The sequence below is a fragment of the Carassius carassius genome, chromosome 7, assembly GCF_963082965.1.
Source record: "Carassius carassius chromosome 7, fCarCar2.1, whole genome shotgun sequence".
Lineage (NCBI taxonomy): Eukaryota > Metazoa > Chordata > Actinopteri > Cypriniformes > Cyprinidae > Carassius > Carassius carassius.
In genome coordinates this window covers 7,163,118-7,185,464 of record NC_081761.1, presented here as the reverse complement: position 1 = coordinate 7,185,464, position 22,347 = coordinate 7,163,118, and the positions used below count along the sequence as shown (strand labels likewise).

At 36.0% G+C, this 22,347-nt stretch overlaps 1 protein-coding gene across 1 annotated transcript in view; it reads left to right on the top strand.

Annotated features, from left to right (window-relative positions):
- The first annotated feature begins 5,306 nt into the window (after positions 1-5,306).
- Positions 5,307-22,347, top strand: part of LOC132143452 (short transient receptor potential channel 5-like) — a 62,167-nt gene continuing 45,126 nt past the window's right edge. The window contains exons 1-2 of the mRNA XM_059553665.1: positions 5,307-5,910; positions 18,891-19,285. Coding sequence (XP_059409648.1) covers positions 18,899-19,285 — 387 coding nt within the window. The 5' untranslated portion in view covers positions 5,307-5,910; positions 18,891-18,898. The remainder of the gene's footprint in view (positions 5,911-18,890; positions 19,286-22,347) is intronic.

The window sequence follows — 22,347 nt, the reverse complement described above, 5'->3', positions numbered from 1 at the left end:
TTTTTTTTAATTTGGGGGGTGGGGGGGGGGGGGGGGGGTTGCATTGCTTAAGTTAAAACAAACAACATAAAAAAAATCTACTTAGACATGAAAAAAGAAACATGCAGATTTAGATTTGGAGAATTTGGATTGATCTAAAAGAGAGAAATACTGCCATCTACTGGGTATCAGATGTCTTATAGAAGTCACTGGCAAACATAATATTTCTCTCCTTTCTGTGATGAATACGGCTTATGGAGTGTTTCTTTTGCCGCCATAATAAACCTTTTAAAGGCTGTGTGAGCATTGCATTTCTGCCTGGATGAGATGATAAGGTCGACAGGCTGGAGGAGAATTTAACATCAATATTTTACATAACCAATCACACTCAACCTGAAAAAGGTCTGATGAGCTATTAAATGAGTTTGGAACAAAGTGATTCATGGTCATTATGAGGGGGTAAAGTGACAGATGACAACCACGTTTTAAGTTCTATTACTGGAGACTTCGTGGCTTTCGCGAGATGTGTGATTGAATCGCCTTTTACGGCTTGTACGGTCCATTGACTTCCTCTTTCTTTTCCTGTCAGTCTCTCTCCCTATTTAGTTCTCCTTTTCATTGTGACCTTATCCAAGGACTATGCCAGGTAATTCTGTAATTTCATTTTTAGTTATTCTTTTAAAGAACACACTGAAAACTCCCTCCGTCATTTTCTGCTGGTCGCTTAATACCAAAATGACTATACAGTATCTAATTACAGTAACTAAGCTTTTAATCATATATAGTCATATATATTTCACAACTGTGGCTTTTTCTTACCTAATTTATTTATCCTGTAAAAATCTTATCCACAGACACTTACAACTTCCCCTACTTCCCCTTGAAAAAACATTTGTCTTAAAAAAAAAACTCCTAAAAAACATCTCCTTTTTTGTTTTCAAATTACTGGCAGAGCAAGCAGGGTTACAGTGGACATTTCACAGTGATCTGCTTATGTCACCAAAAAGTACAGTCAAAAAATAATATTGCTATTCAAATTACTAGTAATCAATGGGACAGAAACCTGTATGGGTCATTCCTGGTATTCTGTACCTTTGGTGTCCCCAGTAAAGATCACAATCCTATTGCCTTTAAAAAGCGTATTAGTCATACATAACACCATTTGAACTTTAAGCATATTGAAGTTGATTTGTTTATTACATTTTCATAAATACAAATCTTACTGTTATAGATTCAAATTTCAAGTTTAAGAAGTGGTATGTTTAAACTTGATGAGAAATGTTTAAGACATGTTTTATTCAACCCAGCTCAGACAAAAGTGATGTCAACAACATCATCATTTAGTCTCAATGAAGATTTATTGGAGTATAAAAATGCGTTAACTCTTTAATATCTTGTCTTTCTTTTCATAGACTTTGTTTCATAAATTCACATGGTTAAACAGCAGTTTGACTAAAATTATTAATACGGTCCCTTTCTCACTAAAGTGTAAATCCACTGCCATGTGTATATTACTGTAGGTTGTCATCCTGAGGAATCTATGAACACTCGCTCAACCTCTCATTCATTTGTAATTAGATGTCAGTGTGATAAACCAATCTCATTCCACCAGTTCCAGCACCACTTTATATGCATCCAAATTACACCCAGGTTTAATGTATTATTTAATAGAGCCGTCCAGCGCAGTTCAAATACATCACTTTGTTAAATGAGCAAGGGGAGGCTTGTCCATTGTTAATTTGGCTCATAATCAGAGAGGAGAGGTAGTGTAGGTGTCTGTTTTTTTAGTGGAATCATTTTATGCTATTATTAATTATTAATTTCCAGGAACGACTGTAGAAAGCAACTGTGGATAAATTGGGATAATATATTATCAGGATGTGTAAATATGTAAACCATATTTTAAAGAAATAGTTATCTTTAAAATATATATTTCTTCAGAAAAAATGAAGCATTACATCACTCACTCACCGGTGTTTTTAAACAGCTGATGTTTTTATCAGCTGTTTGGGATCGCATTCTGATGGCACCCATTCACTGAAAAAGATCCATTAGTGAGTAAATGATGTAATGACAAATTTATCCTAATCAGTTCTGTTGAATAAACAGATTCATTTACATCTTGAATGGCCTGAGGGTTTCATTAAATATCAAACAAACTGGCATTTGCAAACAAAAGAGAGCTTTTCTGGAGCGTTTGCTTAGGCTATCTTTATTTAGCTAAATATAAAGTAATACCTATTTTAATGTAGCAAGATTCAGGCATTTTAAGTGTGCCTTTCGTGTCTTTTGAGGGACACTGTAACTTCCTACTTCCTTATCACTGACGCTAATGAATAAAAGATATGAATTTTCAAAAAATATTCACTGAACACAGTGAATAATATGTGCAGAGTTCTATTAAATCTGACATAGTCTGTAATGTTATGTTTCCAACAAAGCAAATATGTGAATAATGAAACCTCAGTAGAATTTCTTCAGATTGGACAATATCTTGCAGTAGATGTAAGGTAGAAGAATGGCCTATTCCTTTGTGAAAGGGAAGCAAATTTATAATTTATTTCTTACTTGAATAGACTGAGAGGAAACTGGGTAGAAACAACTACTACATGGGGATGTTCATAGATAAGTGTACATATGCACTGAGGTGATTTTATTGCAGTAATAAACATTCAGCAGTACTAAAGCATTTAAAGTATTTGTTCCTACCGGAAAAGAGTTGTTAAAAGTAGGAGCTTATATCCTGCATGTAAATGACACACGTTTGTCAAATGTTTTTTTTTTTTATATATATATGCATGCATTCATGCATTCACACAGTTTTTTTTATTGCACTAATTAAATTTTGTATTTTCTAACCCCCAGCCAGCCATATAACTTCACAGAAACCATTTGCCCTTTTATGATTTGTAATTATTTAGCATTTGTGGGTAAAAAAAAAATGCATGTTTGTTGGAAACAAATATATCATTAAGTGTTCAGATGTTCAGATCGTTGTTGTGATGGTTTGGTGTATGAGAACAGGCAGGACGAAGACAAATTATTCTAATAACATCGGAGAAGTGATGAGCCAGGCCGACACCAAGGATCCGGAGGGTCAAGGCAGAGGGTAACAGCTCCACCGTGGCCTTCCAGATCCCCGCCTCGGTGGAGCCGGCGCGACAGAGGACTGAGGTGGAGCCGGAGGGAAGGAGGAGCCTGACAGAGCCTGAGGGACAAAGGGATGAGGCGGGATCAGAGGAGTGGAGTCCCGAGGTGCCAGATGGTCGACGAAGGGAGCCTGGTGGAGCTGGTGGACTGCCGGCCCACGGTGACTCGTCAGTCGCGGCGGGCTCTGGCTCTCCATCAGCGGGGGAAGGAGATCCTTGAAATAATCCATAAGTAAAAAATAAAAAATGGAAACAAAACTGTGAGGAGTGTCGTTACTTAAACTGCTTGGTCGGTTATTCTGTCACGGTTTGGTTTGTGAGAACAGGCAGGTTGACAAAGACACTGAATTATCCCAAAATAGGTAATCAACAGACAGAAGGCAGCACAACACATACACAAAGACAGTCATAATAACCAAACAAACTAGAACACGAGAAAGGAACTAATATAGGGCAGAGAACGAGGGGCAGACAGGTGAGCACAATGAGGTGATTAACTAATAATGAGAACAAAAACAACCAAATGTGGACACAGAGGGAGAAACCACAATCAACAGTCCAAAGTGTTGTGACAGTTGCTGACTTTTAAACAAATTAAATGCAGTAAATTCTTTTAATGCAGTAAATTATCTGTACTGTTGTTTATAGCCAAAATACAGGTCCATAATTCATAATAATGCTTCATCCAATGGAATGCTTCATCCATTCCCTGTTGTCCTCTCGACATATTTGTTTAGAACTGTTTTCATTTATAAACGGTGTTTCATCTGTGCATATTTCTGCATAGATTCAGATAAGACAACTTTTTATCTTGACAAAGCAATATAATGGACAGAGGACTCTTATTTTAGCTAGAAACATTGATTAAAGTTAAAATAACTGAAGGATTGATTTGTTTATTGCAAACATACAGATTTTCACTTCACAAGACATTAATTAATTGACTACAGTCATCTGAACTCTCATTCTATCAGCTCATTTTCAGTATTTGGGTGAACTATTCTTTGAATTGAAACACATATAGGGGAAATGTCAAGGAAGGGTAATGTGTTGCTTTTGCCAACAGGGAAAAGATAAACGGTGCATTTATTTGCTTCCCTCAGTGTTTTCAGGACTTAAAAATTAGATCTAAATGCAAGAGAATATGTAGATTTTGTTGAGGGCAGAGAGCCCAGATTCATCTGACAATTTCAAATTAGGGAAATTTCCCTTTGATGATGGATTGAGCTGAGAGGAGTTTGTGTATTTAATGATTATTTAATGGTGATGAGTGTGAGATCACAGTGGGACTCTGTAATGTTTCTCTTGTGTTCAGGTCCTCGGCTAATAAGAGCAAAATGGGTATTGTGAATCAAATATGCTTTGAGGTGCCAGAAAAAACATCCAGGGACATATATTTACAAAGCCCTGTCCAAACACATCACTGACTCACACATTTGAGAGCAGGTGCTGTTACATATGTGATTCCACTCCCAATTAGGCAAGACAAGGTGAAGAGACATTTAGCAGCTGTTTTGATGAATAAACAAACAAATACATCTTGGATGGCCTGAGAATGAGTAGCTACATTTTGAGCAAAGTTTCATTTTCAAAGAAGGGGAGGTCGTGGCCTAATGGTTAAAGATTCGGAATCGTACTCCGAAGGTTGTAAGTTTGAGTCTCAGGCCGGTAGGAATTGTAGGTGGGGAGGCTTGTATGTACAGTGCTTTCTCAACCCACATGTCCTTGAGCAAGGCACCGAAACCCCCAACTGCGCCGCAGTATAAATGGCTGCCCACCGCTCCGGGTGTGTGTTCACAGTGTATTACTAACATGTTTAAAACATACGATTCATTATTCAACATGGTTTTGTGAAATGGAAGAATCCAATGCAGCAGAAACATTCTTCAAAACATCTAATTTTGTGTTCGACAAAAAGTCTACACGGATTTGGAACGACGGCTGATTAAACGATGACGACATTTTCATTTATAAATGTATCTATTTCTGTAACATAATGATCCCCATTTTTTAGGTGGAACATTGTTGCAAAATCACCCCCAACTCCAACATTTAAGAGTTAAATCATATGAAGGGAAACCCCGTTAAGTGTTAACCAATAAAAGAAAACTTGTGGCAATTCAAACGGTTGTGTGATGTCACGAATCAAGCGCCACAGCAGCATCCCTCAGTCTGACACCATGACAACCGCAGCGCGCGAACGCTGGAATCTTTGCATCTGCCGCGAAGCCCAATACGAAGACAAGGTGCCGCCGTGCGCGTGCGAGACTTACTTGTTTTTTTTTTTTAATGTTCCTCGCTCCGCACTTTTGGAAGAAGACGTCAGGAATTCGCAAAACCACCTGTATCTAGCGTCCGTGGGCAATGTGAGTTAAACAGCCTTTCTGCTGGCCAAACCTTAATATTTCTGTGCCGTACGAACTGCGCTGGGTTGAGTACACTGAAAAAAGCCGCGCGTATAGGAGCGATAAAATGCGCATTGGAGTCAGGGATGCTCCTCATGGCGTTTACGCGTGGGGAGACCACTGGGGCGGGTGTGCTGTGCGTGTTAATGCATGTGTGAGAGACTGAGAAAGGAAGATAGAGGAAAGAAAAGAGACTCGTACATTCGCCGCACACGTTCAACTGGCTCTACGTGGGGAATATGAGGATTTTGGGAGGACGCCAGTGATAAACAGTATTCCAGACTGCTGTCACAAAAGAAGACCACGGAACACCCTCATCAGAGACCCCTTGTTTGATACGAGGGGCGATTGAATATCCATGTAGTAAGGCGCATCAGGTAAGCGACGCCATACGGGGATTCGACACATTCGCATTGAAGTTTTAAAACGTCTTTTGTCGAGCATCATTTTGTCGCTCAAGCGCCTTCCTACCTACATCTGCAGGTGTAAGTGAGTGCGTTTGGTCAAAACGAATGGACATACCACGCAACTGGCCATGCAAACCGGCTCTGTAAAGTAAATGAAGTGTTTTTATGCAGATTGTAATGAAACTGACAAGCTTTATGAGATGTCACTGCCAATATTGAGACCAAGGATACAATAAGAGTTATCACAACATTCAAGTTCGGTTTACTTAAAGGGTCTTCTAACAACTTAAAATGTTGTAATGGTGTATTGGGTTTTCATCATCTTGAATGATCCTGATTACTGCATGGATGCATAATGCTGCAGTTTTGGTTTGAGTTCAACTTCGAGATCACACAATATTGATTTTTGGTGACTAAACCATACAGTATTTTATATGCAAGCTTCCAATAACCATGCAGAACAGATTTTTAATTGCTTTATTTTTGCTTTTTTATACAATTATTAATGATCATAATACAACAGCATATACATTCTGAAATTATGTATATACAACAACATATACATTCTCAAATTGATTATAGTGGACATTATTTATTCAAAGTTGTTTGCAAAGTAGATGGTGGCAGATTTATTTTCATCCTTAACAAGGGCTGTCTGTATCTTAAACGATACACTTTTCACTTTTCACAAATGGCTGATTTTTAAAATGCATTAATGCAATGCATTAAATAAGTTGTTCTACTTGGAAATATCATTGTGGCTGCTTTTCCATAGTGATTAATCAAGTGGCATCACTTACATATAGTAGAGATCTAATAAGCTGAAAAGATTGAATATCAGGACAAATATTGGTCAAACTAATCATCAGTCTATCTGCATTCAAAAAGCCAGACTGTAATGGTTATGTAAAAAAAAAAAATCTTTAATGCATGTAAGACTTGCGAAGCAGGCACTGATGGCTACAGGATAATTATTGATACCCGCTGCTCTCTGAGGGCTGAAGATTGTGATCAAAGATTTATACACTCGATCCAGGCACTGTTACTGTACGTGAGGAAAGAGAGGTTAGGAAGATAGGGATTGTCCTAATAGATTGTCCATGCTCATCGCCTCAAAAGAGCTGAGGAAAAAAAAAAAATGGTGTGAGCAGCACTATTAGGTCTGTACAGTAAATGAAGCGTTTTTAATGCAGATTCTTAATGAACTGGGGAAGCTTGAAAATATTTAGGCAATTGTCACAAGGATGCAAATGATAGTTGTAACATTTACGATCTGGTTAGTTAATAGGGTCTAACATCTTTGGATTGTATCGTAATGGTGTGATGGGTTCATTCATCTAAAACATGTCCTAAAAGAGCCTAATGCCGCAGTGTTGGTTCAAATTTTTTGACTGTATTGGCTTTGTAAACAAATATCATTATTTTTGATGTGATTTTCTGAATTTGCAGAACATTTACTCACCATCAAACCATCTAAGATGTACTGTAGATTTCTTTCTTCATTGGAACAGATTTGGAGAATTTTTTAATTATGTCACTTGCTCATCAATGGATCCTCTGCAGTAAATGGGTGCTGTCAGAATGAGAGTCCAAACAGCTGATAAAAACATCACAATAATCCACAAGTAACGCCTATGACTCCAGGCCATCAATTAACATCTTGTGAAGTGAAAAGTTGAATGTTTATAAGAAACAAATCCATGATTAAGGCACTTTACCTTTACACTAGCGCTTCTGTACAAAATACCCTTATTCATAATAATGCTTCCTCCACTGCAAAATGGTCATTCCCTGTTGTCCTTTCACATCAAAATCCACTGGCATAATTGTTTAGAACTGTTCAGGACTGTTTTTGCTTTCAAGTAGCACTTGATCTATGCATATATCTCTCATAACTCAGACGAGATGGTTTGCAGTTAAAAACGTCTTGATGGATTTCTTTCTTACAAACACGCAGCTTGTGGATTACTTACATTTCTTGTGGATTATTGTGATGTTTTTATCAGCTGTTTGAACTCTCATTCTGACAGTACCCATGTAAACTGCATTTATACAGACATTATGAATACAGAAATAATGTAATAACTAATGTTTTTAACATGAAATTGACCAATGAAATTATGAATAGAAAAAACAAAGAAACAAATTATGAAATATAGAGATTTTAGGACGCTGGTTTGGATACTGTAAGTCAGTGCTGTGGTATATTTTAGTACCATTTTATGCTGCATTATGTCTTTAAACAGACATTGGATGTGTACAGATACCTTAAGGCAACAGGATAATAAATGATATCTGCCCATCTCTGAGGGCTGGGGAGTGTGATCCCAGTTTATACACTTGTTCCAGGTACTGTTTACACTCGAAACAAAAGGGAGGCAATAGACAGTGTTTGTCCCAAATGGACTGTCCATGCTCATTGCCTCAAGGGAGCTCAGAGATAAAACAAAGAAATTGGTGTGAGCAACACTATTAGGAGGTGAGCGAAGAAAAAACTTTACTGTATAACCTATTGTATTCAGTTTGTTAGTGTAAGATATGCTTTGAGTGTGTAAGCTAGGGTTTATTTGGACTAATGTCTCAGGGGAACAATTTAACCTTGTCCCCATTTTTTCATCTCCAGTTGGTAATAAAATTGCACAGGCCCATCAGGGTCCAACCTTTCAAACCCTTGATTATAAGTGAGTGACCTAGCCTCTTAAAAAACATTACATTGCTTAATGGTGCATTACATAAGATAAACAGATTTGGGACTTAGGCAAATACAGGTGTGTACTCACTTGCCCAAACCCGTCTTCAAAAAAAGTTGACTCATCAACTGAATGTAAATTTGTTTTGTTTAAAAATAATTACATGTAATGAAAAAGTATATTACTCCACAATGTTTTTTGTGAAAAGAAAATGTTGCAGTAGGGTCCTTGCAGTATTGATTTGGAGAGGAGGGGAGTTTTAAGAGTAAAAAAGGTTGTTATTTTGTCATTGGGCGTCATTCAGGACAAGACGACTTATTGGTAACAAGTAAAGCGCAGACTCTCTAAACGGTACAGTGGTAAAGACAGTAAAAAGTGGATAAAAAAGAATGGAAGAGAGAAATAAGGACAAAGGGAGAAAGTCAGCTGTACTTTGTGAGAAGATATAATAAATCTAATACAATTGCAGGGTGTCTGGTGGCTTATGCTGTCTGGCTTTGTGGTGACTGAGTGTTTGAGTCCAGCGGAAGTCAGCTCCTCTGAGGCCCAGACTCATACAAGCTGCTTATGTGGTGTACATCAAATCAGAACCCATTAATGAAACTGCCAGTGCTCTTTTGCAAGAATAATGTGCCATTATTGGAAATGCAGAATGTACCTACTGTTTTGGTCATTATAAAATGCATTGGATGCATTGTTGGATGTGATTGTTATTATATTTACATCTAAATTTTAAATGATTGGTCAATGTGATTTCAGAATAGATCATTTAAAATGCCTCATGCTAACATTGGTCTATTTGAGAAAACATAAATTAGTACTTTTTTACATTTATATAATGGTATTTTATTTATTTAATTTTATATTTATTATTGACCTTTTGTTGAAGCCTAAAAAATCAATTTCATCAAGTGTTTTAATGGACTGTAGTATCAGAAAAGCTTTTGTTAGAAGTCCTCTGTGTTAAGATTGCAAATATATTTTTAAAACAAATGTTATGCAAATGATTCAAAAATACAGTAAAATGTTGCTTTGTAGTGCAGAGAGTAGTACATAACTGAAAAAATGGTGTAGTGTTTATGTTGAACTTTTTCGAATTTGCTCAAAAATTGCTAGTAAATTTAATGAATAATTGCAAACTACAAATAACACATTAAATTAAATTAAACTTACAATTTTGAAGTATTAAAATAAATGCTTTGCAAAGTCACACTTCAAACTTTTGACCAAGTAAGAATAATATCCGATAAAAACCTATACTGCTTATTTAAGGTATCATGTGCTTCAGATCCTCATCCAATACAGAAAAGTATCAATTAAAATAGCTGTAACTTAAGTAGAACACTATTATTTTATGCAAAATCTTGTGTATGATATGTGTTTTTATGCTTTGTAGAGTATCGTGCAGATATCGTGCAGTCTCCAGTTGGTCAATTCTGAGTCAGATCTCCCGTGCGCTTCATGTGAGACAAGCTCTTGGTATGGCACAGGGATTTGCCTTAGAGCGCTCCAAATCAGCCACGTTTGAGTTCCCATGCTGTTTAGGATGCCACGCTAGAAGCTTGCTAGGTTATGGAACAGAGCTTCAGACACACAAAACAGAAACTTTGATCCCATCTCACATCGATGACACATTCTTTAGACATGACAAAAGCATGGCTTTGAAGTATCGCCTAAGTTCACGGAGAGGAGAATAACTCAACGTACCTGGCATATTAAACTCTCACATCAATGCTCTACATCACTTTCACAGCGTCTCCATATGTCACGGCGAACAGCTCTTAACCCTGAAAATGATTTACAAGATGAACTCACTCATGGCTTATACTTTCCCGTAATTATCGCCGCTACTGAATTAAAAAGCCTTTCCATAGACCAGCGAGTTTGTTGACGTGGATAAATGATAGAAAATTGTGTTTGCGTGTGTGCGTGCATGTTGCAGATGCCAGGAAGACTATGGGTTGTTTATTAAACTAAAAGGTTAAACTGGAGACAGGCTTTTGGAAATACATTCAGGTATGGCTTGGGGATTAATAAGATATAAGTATCTGTTGTACAGAAGCAGGACTGGCTTTGCAGATGATTTGGATTCATGCAGCCGACTAATGAAAAAATAATAAAGAGAGTTAAGTATGGTGTATGTATAGCTTATCCTCACCACATAATAGTCAATAATAAATGCCTCTAATAAGAGAAAAACAACACATTTCAGAATTCGCTAGAAAAGAACATCTTGAATCATATTTGACCATGAAATTAGCAGATAGTTCACAAAAAAACACTTTTGACCCTTCCTGCAGGATAAACATTGGAGGAGCAAATCTGGGCTTTCCATGTTTATATGTGAGCATGCTGGGAAGAACAGCCATAGTCCTTCCAGTCTTTGCATTCTTTACATCAGACAAGCCGAAGGTGTTTCTGTGCTTCTCTTATAAGTTTGTTTTGGATCACAAGAGATTTTAGAGCTTAGCTCTTCATGCAATTTTAAAGGCTTCCAAAACATCCTCATGGGTTTGCTCCTGGCTTTCTGACATGAGAGTGGAGCATATGGGTAAGTTTGCTAAAAGGAAAAGATATTATGGTGAGGCCATGCAGTCGCTTTGTATTGTTAGAGAATCTGACCGAAGGAAGCATTTTCCTTCCTCTCAGACACATGTTAAATTTTCATTATACGTCTGCCTGTCAGTGTTTGTTAGGGTTTGTCGAATGAGTAATGGCAAAATGACAGAGGTTTCCTCTAAACGTTAACTGTGGGGCATGACAAATTGACCTCAATGATAAGTTACGACAGCAGAAAAAAACAACAGAAGCTAGAAAAGGAAAGTTTGTCAAGAGAAACTGCTGTTGTTGATAAACAGTTTAAGAAAAGTTTAATGTTCATTTACTGGCCTTTACTAGGTTGTACAGTTGTGAAGGTGTTCTGAGCACTTTGCTAAAGTGGTTAATATGCATTTCTAAGAGGTCGCCATGGTGGTCTGAGTGGTTGCTTGTAATACAGACAGACAGACAGACAGACAGACAGATAGATAGATAGATAGATAGATAGTGAGAAATGTTAGAGATGTTACAATTTCATATTCATCTTTGCAGACAGGTTTACTGCAGACTTTCTTTTTCTAAACACACACAGCACAGCAAGGAGTTTAATTGGATTACAGTGCCATAAACGAGCCATCCTTCAGAATCTGCTGTTTTGTAGCTTCTGAGATGGCATGCTTCAATTTCTGATGCCTCTAATGCCCGTGAACGTCTACTCAGTTGAATGGCATCTGTGCCAGCCTGTTCCTTTAGTTAAGACCCAAGCTATATGTGCTAATCTCTCTGCTTCCCGTAATTAAAAAAAAGAAAGAAAAAAATAAAATAAAAAAATTTAGTCTGCTAAATGACTAAATGTAAATGTAAGATGCAAATGTGCTGTGTCAGGCCATTTTTAATTTAATTTACTCATCTCAAAGGGCCAGACAAGCCCAAATGAGTTGCGTCTGTGTTTGATTCTCCTGAAAGATCCATACTCTCTGTCTGATTCAATCTGGAAAATACTCATCGATGTATTGATTTAATCAGTGTGCCCGTTTGGACCTCGTCAGTGGCTTTTCATTGATTGTACAAGTTAAGGTTATTTCCCCTCAGAGCACAGTGTGTTTCTTTTGTGACTTGTTTTTCTTTAATGCGGATAAAAACGGAAAACAAAAAGCTATTTGAGCAAGACAATATTACAGTTTGGTTCAGAAAGCCTGAAACTACTAGTGTTGTTAAAATTATGCTGTTTTGCATTTTTTTAAATGATAATTATATCAGCAAAAAACATTTAATTAAAAGTTAATCTAAAAGATATATATGAATCTCCCTATTGTTTTTAATACTGATTTCAAGATAATTGACTTTGTAAGTAGCATGGTCAATGTCATACATATGATTAGTAACCTGTTCTTTTGTATAATACTTCAAATCATGGCACAGTAAAGTTTTCAGATCATATGGTTTATTATTGCAGTAAATAAGTCAATATTTTTTGGTAGATGCTATGGAAGGAAGTATCACTGTGTTCAGGCACTCCGGAATTGCTCCCAGTCCAATAAGAGAAACAGTCTCCACTTCAGATGGATCACTAGGGATTGTCTGCACACTTAGTTTCCATCTAATTTATCAGCTAATGTTTGGCCCAGCTTATACTGTAAAGATATTCCTCAGAGATAAGCAGCCTTCAGAGGACTGAGAACTACAGATTAATTACACAATTAAACCATCTGCCATTAGACTGCAGAGATAATTGCTCGGTCAGAGTGGTGCTCTGTATAGTGGGGTCACTGGGACTGTCAAACGCTTGCCTTCCCTTTATCTTCTCCTCAGGTTTAGAAGCAGGGTAAAGTTTATAGGAAGGGTCATTGATTGCTAGAAATCATTATACTTTACAGCAACCACATGAAAGTAAAAGAAGGCTAAAGTAAGAATTGCTTTCTTTGCTATTCTATAGGTAGGATATACACTGCATGGCCCAAATTATTATTATTATTATTTAGGGAGATTTAAGGTCCATTCACACCAAGAAAGGTAACTATAATGATAACTATGCAGCATACACACCAATGCCCAATAATCATAAGTGGGCTATTTATTGTAAGTATGTTCTGCAGTTATGATGCTTCATGCTTGAGCTTTTTAAAGCAAGATGGATTCCGATTGGCTGTCAATCTTTTATCATTCATCTTCTGAATAAAATGGTTCTGAAAGTGATTCCAACAATAATGTTCCTCTGTGTTGTTATCATTATAGTTTGGAGTGAATGGGCCTCCATGAAAAGAAAATTCCTCAGGGCTATTTATTTTATAAATGTATAATATAGATCTGATTCATAAACATTATTGATCTAATTGATCAAATTGGTAATAATCGATAATGAAAACAAATGTCATTATCAATTAGTCGCATCTGCCCCACTGTGCATGGAAAACTTCCACCATTCACATCAAATTATACCACTGAATAATGCATTTCTTCAAACAGACTAAGCTGCTTTGGACAGTTGCGTGATCAAAGTTGCCCTAAACATGGGAATGCTTTATTTTAAACTTCAGGCTAATGCATTAGCATAATGTTTAATATCGCTCGTCCTGCCAGGCACTTTGACAGATGCATGTTTGTAATGTGTGATATGATTCCTCAGCAAAAAAAATTTATTTTAGGTTATCTCCTTATCTGTAAATGTTACATGTTCACCCAAGTGTTACTATTTTGCATGAAGGCTCATCTTGACAATATGCGTTAAACTTCAGAATTTACTGAATGAGTGGTGGCGCTTCAAACAGACTGAATGTAGTAAAGAGGGAGAAAATAAATATGCAGCACAAAAATATTCATTTTGCTGAAATATCTGTTATTGGATGTTAAATTTAGGTTTAAAAGTCAACATGTAATTCAAGCATTTTATGATATTAACTGTAAAGGGATAACAGAGTGTAAGTGTATATCAATTTAAGCCTTTCCTTACAAAATAAAGAAATTACAGTATAACAGGTTTATGTAATATGCAATGTGTGTGTTAATGAAAAACATTCATCTCATCTGTTAACACTGAGTTTGTGTTTTTATTTATTACCTTCATTATTTTCTCCATTTTTAGTATAAGGATTTTAAACTGTCCTTTGTCCATTTGTCTATTTAAATTATCCATTTAAACTGTGCTTTATACATTATGTGTTTTATTTTGCACACAATGTATAGCATAGATATAGATATTTTCACCATACAGTATGTTAATAGCATTCAGTTGGCTCGTCTGTTTGAAGGACAGCATTCGGCAGCATGTAGAATTTGTGTATTTTGTCAATAAAAAAGAAAGGCTTTTTATCTGATTAATCGAGAGTGAGAAAGAGAAAAAAAATTGGCTTACTAATCAATAATCAAAATAATCATTATTTGCAGCCCTAGTTTCAAATGGCAAAACAATGTATCGTTCAAAATTAAGACATAAGTGGAACATGACCATAGTTAATCTTACTATATAAATCAGACGTAAAATGGTTAAATATAAAATACAGAGCTGAGAGTACAACATTTTACTGGTAGTTGAAAGCATTATCAAATTAGCCAATTCATTGTATACAAACACTCAAGGTACAGGGCATGTGTTCAGTTATGTGAATGACAAACATCTCAATTCTATCGCAATCGGCGGAGCGCTCATCTGAGTTCTGTAGGAGCAGATTCCCAAGTGGGAATTCTCTGTATAACTCACTTCTCAGTTCTCAGAATCGCTGCAATCTTGATTTTCAGTCAGAAGGACCAGAATAAAGGAATAGTTTAGTTTTTTCCTAGACACAACCAGGATCCATTTTGAAAACAATACTGATCTTGGAAAGATTTGCCTGTACCATGTGCTTATCCAGTATCTAAAAATTAGCATTAAGGAGCAGAAAGCTGTGTGGGTGTGCCAGCTGCAGTGGGGGCAAGTGCACTGATGTGTTCACCAGCATAGGATTAACATGTTGTAGATATTAAAAGATGCTGAGAAAAAGAACTCTGAAAAAGAAAAAGTTGAGGCTTATTGTTTGGTAAAATCATCGTTGGGTACCACAGAATGACTTTCTTTCAATAAAAGAGGTGTAGTTGTAACGGAAGTAGGGAGGAGACTTGGTTTTATTCATTGGTGGTTGACTGGAAGGACACATCTAAATGTGACCTTGAAGTTAACTGTAAAAGTGTGTTCACACTTGGTAGGTTTGGTTCAGCTAAAACGAACACCAGTGGGGATGATATGTTAGAGAATTGAATTTAAACAAGTGAACTCTACCATCTGAACTTTGGTGGACACAAAACAAGCAGACTGAGACCTACCATTTCAGGGGGTTCTATTTCCAAACAATCTCTGATGCAGTTTGACTGATATAAATCCAACATAGTGTGAATTTTGTCAGCCATTTTTAATTTAGTCTTAATCTTTTTAAACTTAGTCTTAGTTTTATTTAGTCAACCTTGTCCAATGTTTTAGTCAATGTAAAAAAAAAGGCTGAGCATTTTAGTCTTGTTTTAGTCCATGAAAACTTTGTCTTAACATTGTCGTCATACTGTATAATGGTTAAATTAATACAGAAACAAAATACTCGAGATCTCATAACAGAACAAAGGCTGACACTTTCATTTAAGCTGAAAATCTCACATAAAGATAGCTAAACTCTAGCTTTTTTGTTTGTCTGTGTTTTTAGATCATCAGCGCTTCCACAATGAAGAGTGAGTGTGTGTGTGCATAGTTGCCAGATTGCAAAAATTCAGCAAATCACCAGGTAGAAAATGTATCATTTTAACAGAGAAGATCTGATTTAAGGATTTGAACTCTTTAAACATTTAAACCACACACATGAAAGCTTGTGTAGTAGAGGCACACAATAATATTTTTCCTCCTTTTTCAAAAAATAAAATAAAAATAGATTTAGGTAGGTTTTTTTTTTTACAGTACATTTTAGTCTCTTCTTTTATCATCAACAATATTGCATGTTGATATAGTCATTGTTAGTGTTTATTGACATATTTGTCATCGAAGATATAGTCATTGTTAGTGTTTATTGACATATTTGTAATCGAAGATAATCAGTTAACTTTTTTCATCATAGTTTTCGTTAAAGAAATTAACACTGATGCAACATGAATGGATCAGTATCATCCGATATTGAGAATTTTGGTTTAGGATCAGTTTAAAAAAATACAAAAATAAATGGTAGCAGTGCATCCCTAGATTTAAGTGGACTAAATGACTGAAGTCCAGCATTTGTCACCAAAGAGAAGTCATTACAAGCTCAAAAACATGCATGGATAGGTTGTTCACAATAAAACCTGTGAGATCCATTAAGGAATTAGATTTCTGACTTTAAGTGCAAAATGCAGTGGTTCAACAGAAAGTACATAGTTGAAATTGATGAGATGAAAGAATGCTAATAAATTAAGTCAGAGTCCTACTGTAAATCCGCAGAAAAAAAACGTAGATATTATAGATAACATTATGTTTAAATTATGAATGGATTAGGGGATCTGCATCTATTAGACACCGGTTAAACCCCATAATGTAAAATTCAAAGCAAAGTGTGAATTGGGTGCTAATGAGTCTGAGTGTGCTGATAAGTGTGTGTGTGCATGTGGGGTGTCAGTTGAAGCGAGACCATATGGAAGACGCCACCTGGTGTGTCTGTTCATCTTCTTCAGAGAAGAAGATCAAAGCAAGATGCAACTTCATCACGGAGTCAATCTCAGTAATTACTCAAGTTCTCTCATTTATTCTGAAATTAGAGGGATATTTTTCACTCGCTGATCTGCACAATTTGGAATGAGTTGAGATATGAACTGTCAAAACTGGTAAACTGGTAAATCATTTTGAATATTCCACTGGTTTGCTTACCAATAACACTAAATTGAACGTTATCAATGCACAGAAACAAAACAGAAATAGCAAAGAAATACTTGTCCTGACCAATGAAAGCAGCCACTTATGTGGAGTTCCTAAAGGTATAATCTAGGTTGAGTTTGTGGGCCGCATCTGTGGAAAGCTGTCGATTAGCAAAAACAATGATTTCACCCCTCTGTATAAATGAATGAGAAATGCATTCATAAGTGTGTTATTATAATAGCAGCCTAGCAGGGAAGCGGGTCTGCAATAAAAGATTAATGTTTAGTATTGCTTACCAACACAGTGTGTACAAAGTTATATCCAATTTTTAAGTTAAAGGCATGACCAGCTAAAAATATAAATCTAGTTCCATATCAAGATACCAAGAATACCATGGGAAGGATGTAACACAAGTAACCATATAGCACTGTTTACATGGAGCCAACAGCCAAGTTTTGCAAACTACACCCATAGGAATTAAACTAGTAGGCTAAGGCATATTCAGAGGTTTCTGCAACTAATCTCACTTTAAAATGATTTTACAGTTTGTTTACCTTTGAAGCATTGCCAGATACCGTCCATAGACAGTGGCCAAGTAAATATGGCCAACGTTCATTTATCATTTTATATGTACAAATATAATGTGATGTCTAAACACAAATCCTATTGAAAACCACACATTTTGTATATATATTAACTGTTTGGACAATTAAATGTAAAATTAATTGATTCAAGTAAGCGGTCTGATGTTGGGTCTATAAGTAGCCTACCCAGACTTGTGATGATGAGCTGAAGTAGTTCTATTTATATGAGCCTTTATTTGTATGGATTTTATTGATATTTCATTTAAAATGTAATTTTATCTTCATCTGTTGTTTTAATATGCATGGTGTTTTGAAGATGCTCTGAACTGATACTGAAAGTTGATCGGCTTGAATGGTTTTCCTCTTCCTCAATTCACTGAATGAATCAATTAATGAATCTGAATGAATCTGTGTTTATAATATTTGACTTACTTATGAACCAAAATATCCTCAACTAATTTAAAAATTACAAAACACTTACATAATGCAACTTTAAGACTTAAATCTGATTCTGATTCAAATAACAGAAACTGTCACTTCTTCTCTGTATAAATATGAGAGTGGCCTTAAAAGAGAAGGCCAAATGATGTAAATATTAGCAAAACAAAGAAATGTGATAATGAATCAGATTATCACTGCACTCAGCTCTCAAATTACATAATTATTAAATATCAACTCTTCACCTTTTTCTAAATGACTTCCCCTAAAAGAAAAAGTGATAATAGAGTGTGATAACACCATTATCACACACACACACACACACACACACACACACACACACACACACACACACACACACACACACACACACACACACACACACACACACACAACTGAATTTGCTCTAATTCTTTTAATAGTAAATATGGCCAAGCTCAATTACTGTGACCACAGTTTGATGACTGAACATAATAACTGTTGCTTGTGACCACATTGTGTCCATTAAGAAAAATGACTTGAGGCATCAGTCACTCCCAGAAACCTATTAAAAAGTAATTTCAAGTAAGTGTTTTTGTAGATGTAGTGAATATTAATGTTAACCTATTGATTTCTCATATCTGCCTATAAGTTCACTTCTTTTTATCCCTGGTTAAACTTCAAAAAGCATCTTTTAATTAATTTCAAGATAATTGAAATTACTTCTGTGAAATTATAAAATATTTATTTCATAAATATATACTATTACCACTGGCAAACAGCAAGTAAGCTGACTCACTCTTTATCAAGTGCTCATTTCCTGTTTGTTAGTGAATATTAAATTATTACAGCTTCTCTCTCTCTGTTTTTTTCTTCTTCTACCAGCATCCATCATGAATCCCATGTCACATCTGTACTACAAAAAGAGCAGCTACTCTCCGTACCGGGACCGAATCCCTCTACAGATCGTCCGGGCGGAGGTAGAGCTTTCCCCAGAGGAGCGTTCATTCCTTTCGGGCGTGGAAAAGGGTGACTATGCAGGGGTCCAGCATGCACTACGTGAGGCGGAGGTCTACTATAATATTGACGTCAACTGTGTGGATCCATTGGGCCGCAGTGCGCTACTAATCGCTATTGAGAATGAGAACCTTGAGGTGATGGAGCTGCTTCTGGATCACGGAGTGAACACTGGAGACGCTCTGCTCTACGCCATCCGCAAAGAAGTGGTGGGAGCTGTAGAGTTACTGCTGTCCCACAGGAAACCCAGTGGAGAAAAACAGGTCTGTATTTGTGTTGAGGTTTTATATGCTTTTCTCTGCTAAAAAGAGACACTTTGCATCATTATTAGTTTCTATCGTGGTCCAGGCTGGTTTATGCTTTCTAGTCTAGACTTGGTCTGAAAGAAGTCTTAGAGGGATACCAGCACCACATGTGCTGGTGACCAGCCAACCTGAACTTTTAAGCTGGTTTACACTGCTTTTGACCAGGTGCAATGCAACAAATTTCTCCATAAGGAAATTGACTATAACTTGACTATGACTTAATAAAAACTTATGAGCTTGAAAGTTGTTAATCGATTATATATTCTTTTGTTGAAGCCAGTGATTTGAATTATTTAAACTTATTTTAACACCAGAATTCCTGGTGAAAACTACATTTCCCATGATGCTGTAAAGAAAAGTCCACCAATCAAAGAACCATGGTGAACAGATTGTGGCAAAAGAGCAGGAAACCACAGTGAAGCACCGTGAATGAGTACAAAAATAAAACAATACAAATATTACATTATAATCTATTATAGTCTATCTAGTCTATAATCATTATAGTCTATATCACCTCCCCTGAGCCTATTGAATTTTAACAGCCCCCTTAGCATGCATTGAGATTGATAGGGTAGTTGAGAATAAATGGAGGAAAGGCACATGAGAGTAGGCAATGCCTTCATATGACTGGATATGACTGGTTATGATCGACTAGATTGGTTAATGTGATAGATCCCACCTCTTGTGTTTGTGCGCGCTCCACGTTCACGAATGGGAATACTATTTTAAAAAGTAATCAAGCAAATCACACTTAGATATAATCACATTGCTTCATCAAAATAAGACTTGAAATGGCCTGAAAACACAATCTGTGGGAGTTTTTAGCGAGTGATCTTCTTGGTAAAATTTTATTGAAATCTTTGTGTCTGTGGCCAATATTTACCTAGCTTTGATGACTGAGGATCCGAAAATATTTTTTTTTTAAAAGTTAAGTATTACAAAGCATAGCTTAACAAAAGTTCACAAATAAAATACATTGTTTAAATTGTTCCTGAAAATGCTTATTGTTGCTGATTAGAACAAATGGACTTCAATGGTTCAGTATATCAGCCTTTCCTCAAATAATTATGATTCAATGCATTTTTATATTTTGACTGATTCTATAAAAAGAAGAACTGATTCTTTCATGTCTGTAAGCTCATAATTCAGCTAAACCATAATTCCTCTTGCTGTGGTGATGTACATTTATTTGCAAAACAAGAATGCTTTCGTGGTGTGGTTCTTTAGTACAGCATATAATCCACATAAATGATAGAATGAACATTATATTCATCAGGGGCACTGAACCTCAATAAAATAATTGAATACAAGTACTTTCACCAAAAATAGAACTTATTCTGAATAACCACCAGTTCTTGATTCCCAACCCTGCACACCTGGTTAGGACACACAGTACATATAAATATAGTGCTTGCATATGTATTTTGTCGGTGTTTTCCTACATATGCAATGGTTTGTGTGAACAGTGTGTATGCAGGTGGGAACTGTTCATATTTGTGGTTGTACTCTATGTGCATGTGTTCAGATGAGTGGGTGTTCCAAAGCTAATAGAAAAGATGAGTTGGGAGAGATATATCTTTTAGATTTGATTTTCACCTCACGTAGCATGACAAATCTTTATTGGATTGCATTTTGTTATCCTCTAATCTTTCCCCTCATTCATTGGTAAGATTAACCTGAAAAGCTTGAATTCCTGTATTCTAATAGATCGAGTTTTGCGGCATGCTTGATTTGGTGGCCAGTGGAGGATGAAAGGGAATGTAACTTCAAGCGAATTCCGTGAAAAAGGGCATGTGACAGCAGTATTCACTGTGAACGATGCTCGATTTGTACAGCGTGGTGGCAGAAGGAAGCTACTGCACACAAAAGCTTTCACTATGAATTTATCAGGGCTTGAGGTTGTGAATGCCCTTTTCTAAGGAGTAGAATCAATGATACATATATAATCACTCTCATCTACAAATGAATAGCTGATATAAAGCTGAGCAGGAAATGCAGATTAATTAAATTAATTTAAAAATTTAATTAATTTTTAAATCTTTTTTTTCATATACAGCAATTCCATTGAAAAGCCTTCACAGTTCTTCATCACTGAAAAAAATATAATTATTTTACTTAACTTTATTCAGTTGTGGAGAGTGGTTCTCTTACATGAAAGTGATTTGCAAACTCGTGGCATTTAGTGCTTGAGTTTCATGGTTGACTCATTTAATGCATCTCATTCACAATTTCTCTGTAGACAGTTCAGTTCTCAACTCTCTAAAATTAACATGTGTGATCTATTAATACTTTATCAAGTCATATATGTTCTCTCTGTAGAAGGTGCTCAACAGTTTCACTTCTCATCATAAAAACACCACCTTACATAAAGAGTCCCCTAATAACTGATCATTAAACACTAAAACGCCTCCAACTTTTCTCATTTTGCACAAAAATACATTAAATGAAGCTTTATTTAATAATTTACTCTCCCCAGCCAGTCCTATGCAAAGCCTGCTGGATATTCTGCCCAGTTTCAGTAATGCAGTGTTACTGCCAATGAAAAATGTTAATGGTAAGGATTATTGGATTGACTAAACTTTTTGTGTTTTACAAATTAAGACAGATTGCTTGGAGTAAAAATAAATTGTGATTGTCCAAGAGCTGTATTGAATTAGCGTATTTTAATTATGTAAATAAAGCAAGCAGGGTTTTTTCTGTGTTTAATGGAATATCTTCTTTTTTTTCATAATGTCAAATTATTCTTTTAAACTAAAAATTATTGGCTGTTCAATGTGTCCCACCCTAATTTCCCATTTCAAGAGAAAATAAGTCAACACAGGAAGGAAATCTGAGCTTTTCTAGTAATTTGTGAGGTCTTTAAGAGTCATGGTGCTGCTGGCTTGCACGCTTAAAAGTTTATTATGTACTGTGAACAGAGTTATTTACTATAAATATATTTTCAGTTTGTTTGTAAACAACTGAGGGAGGAGTTAAAATCATTGTTTGTGGTTATCAATAGGATGCTACACACCTGGTAC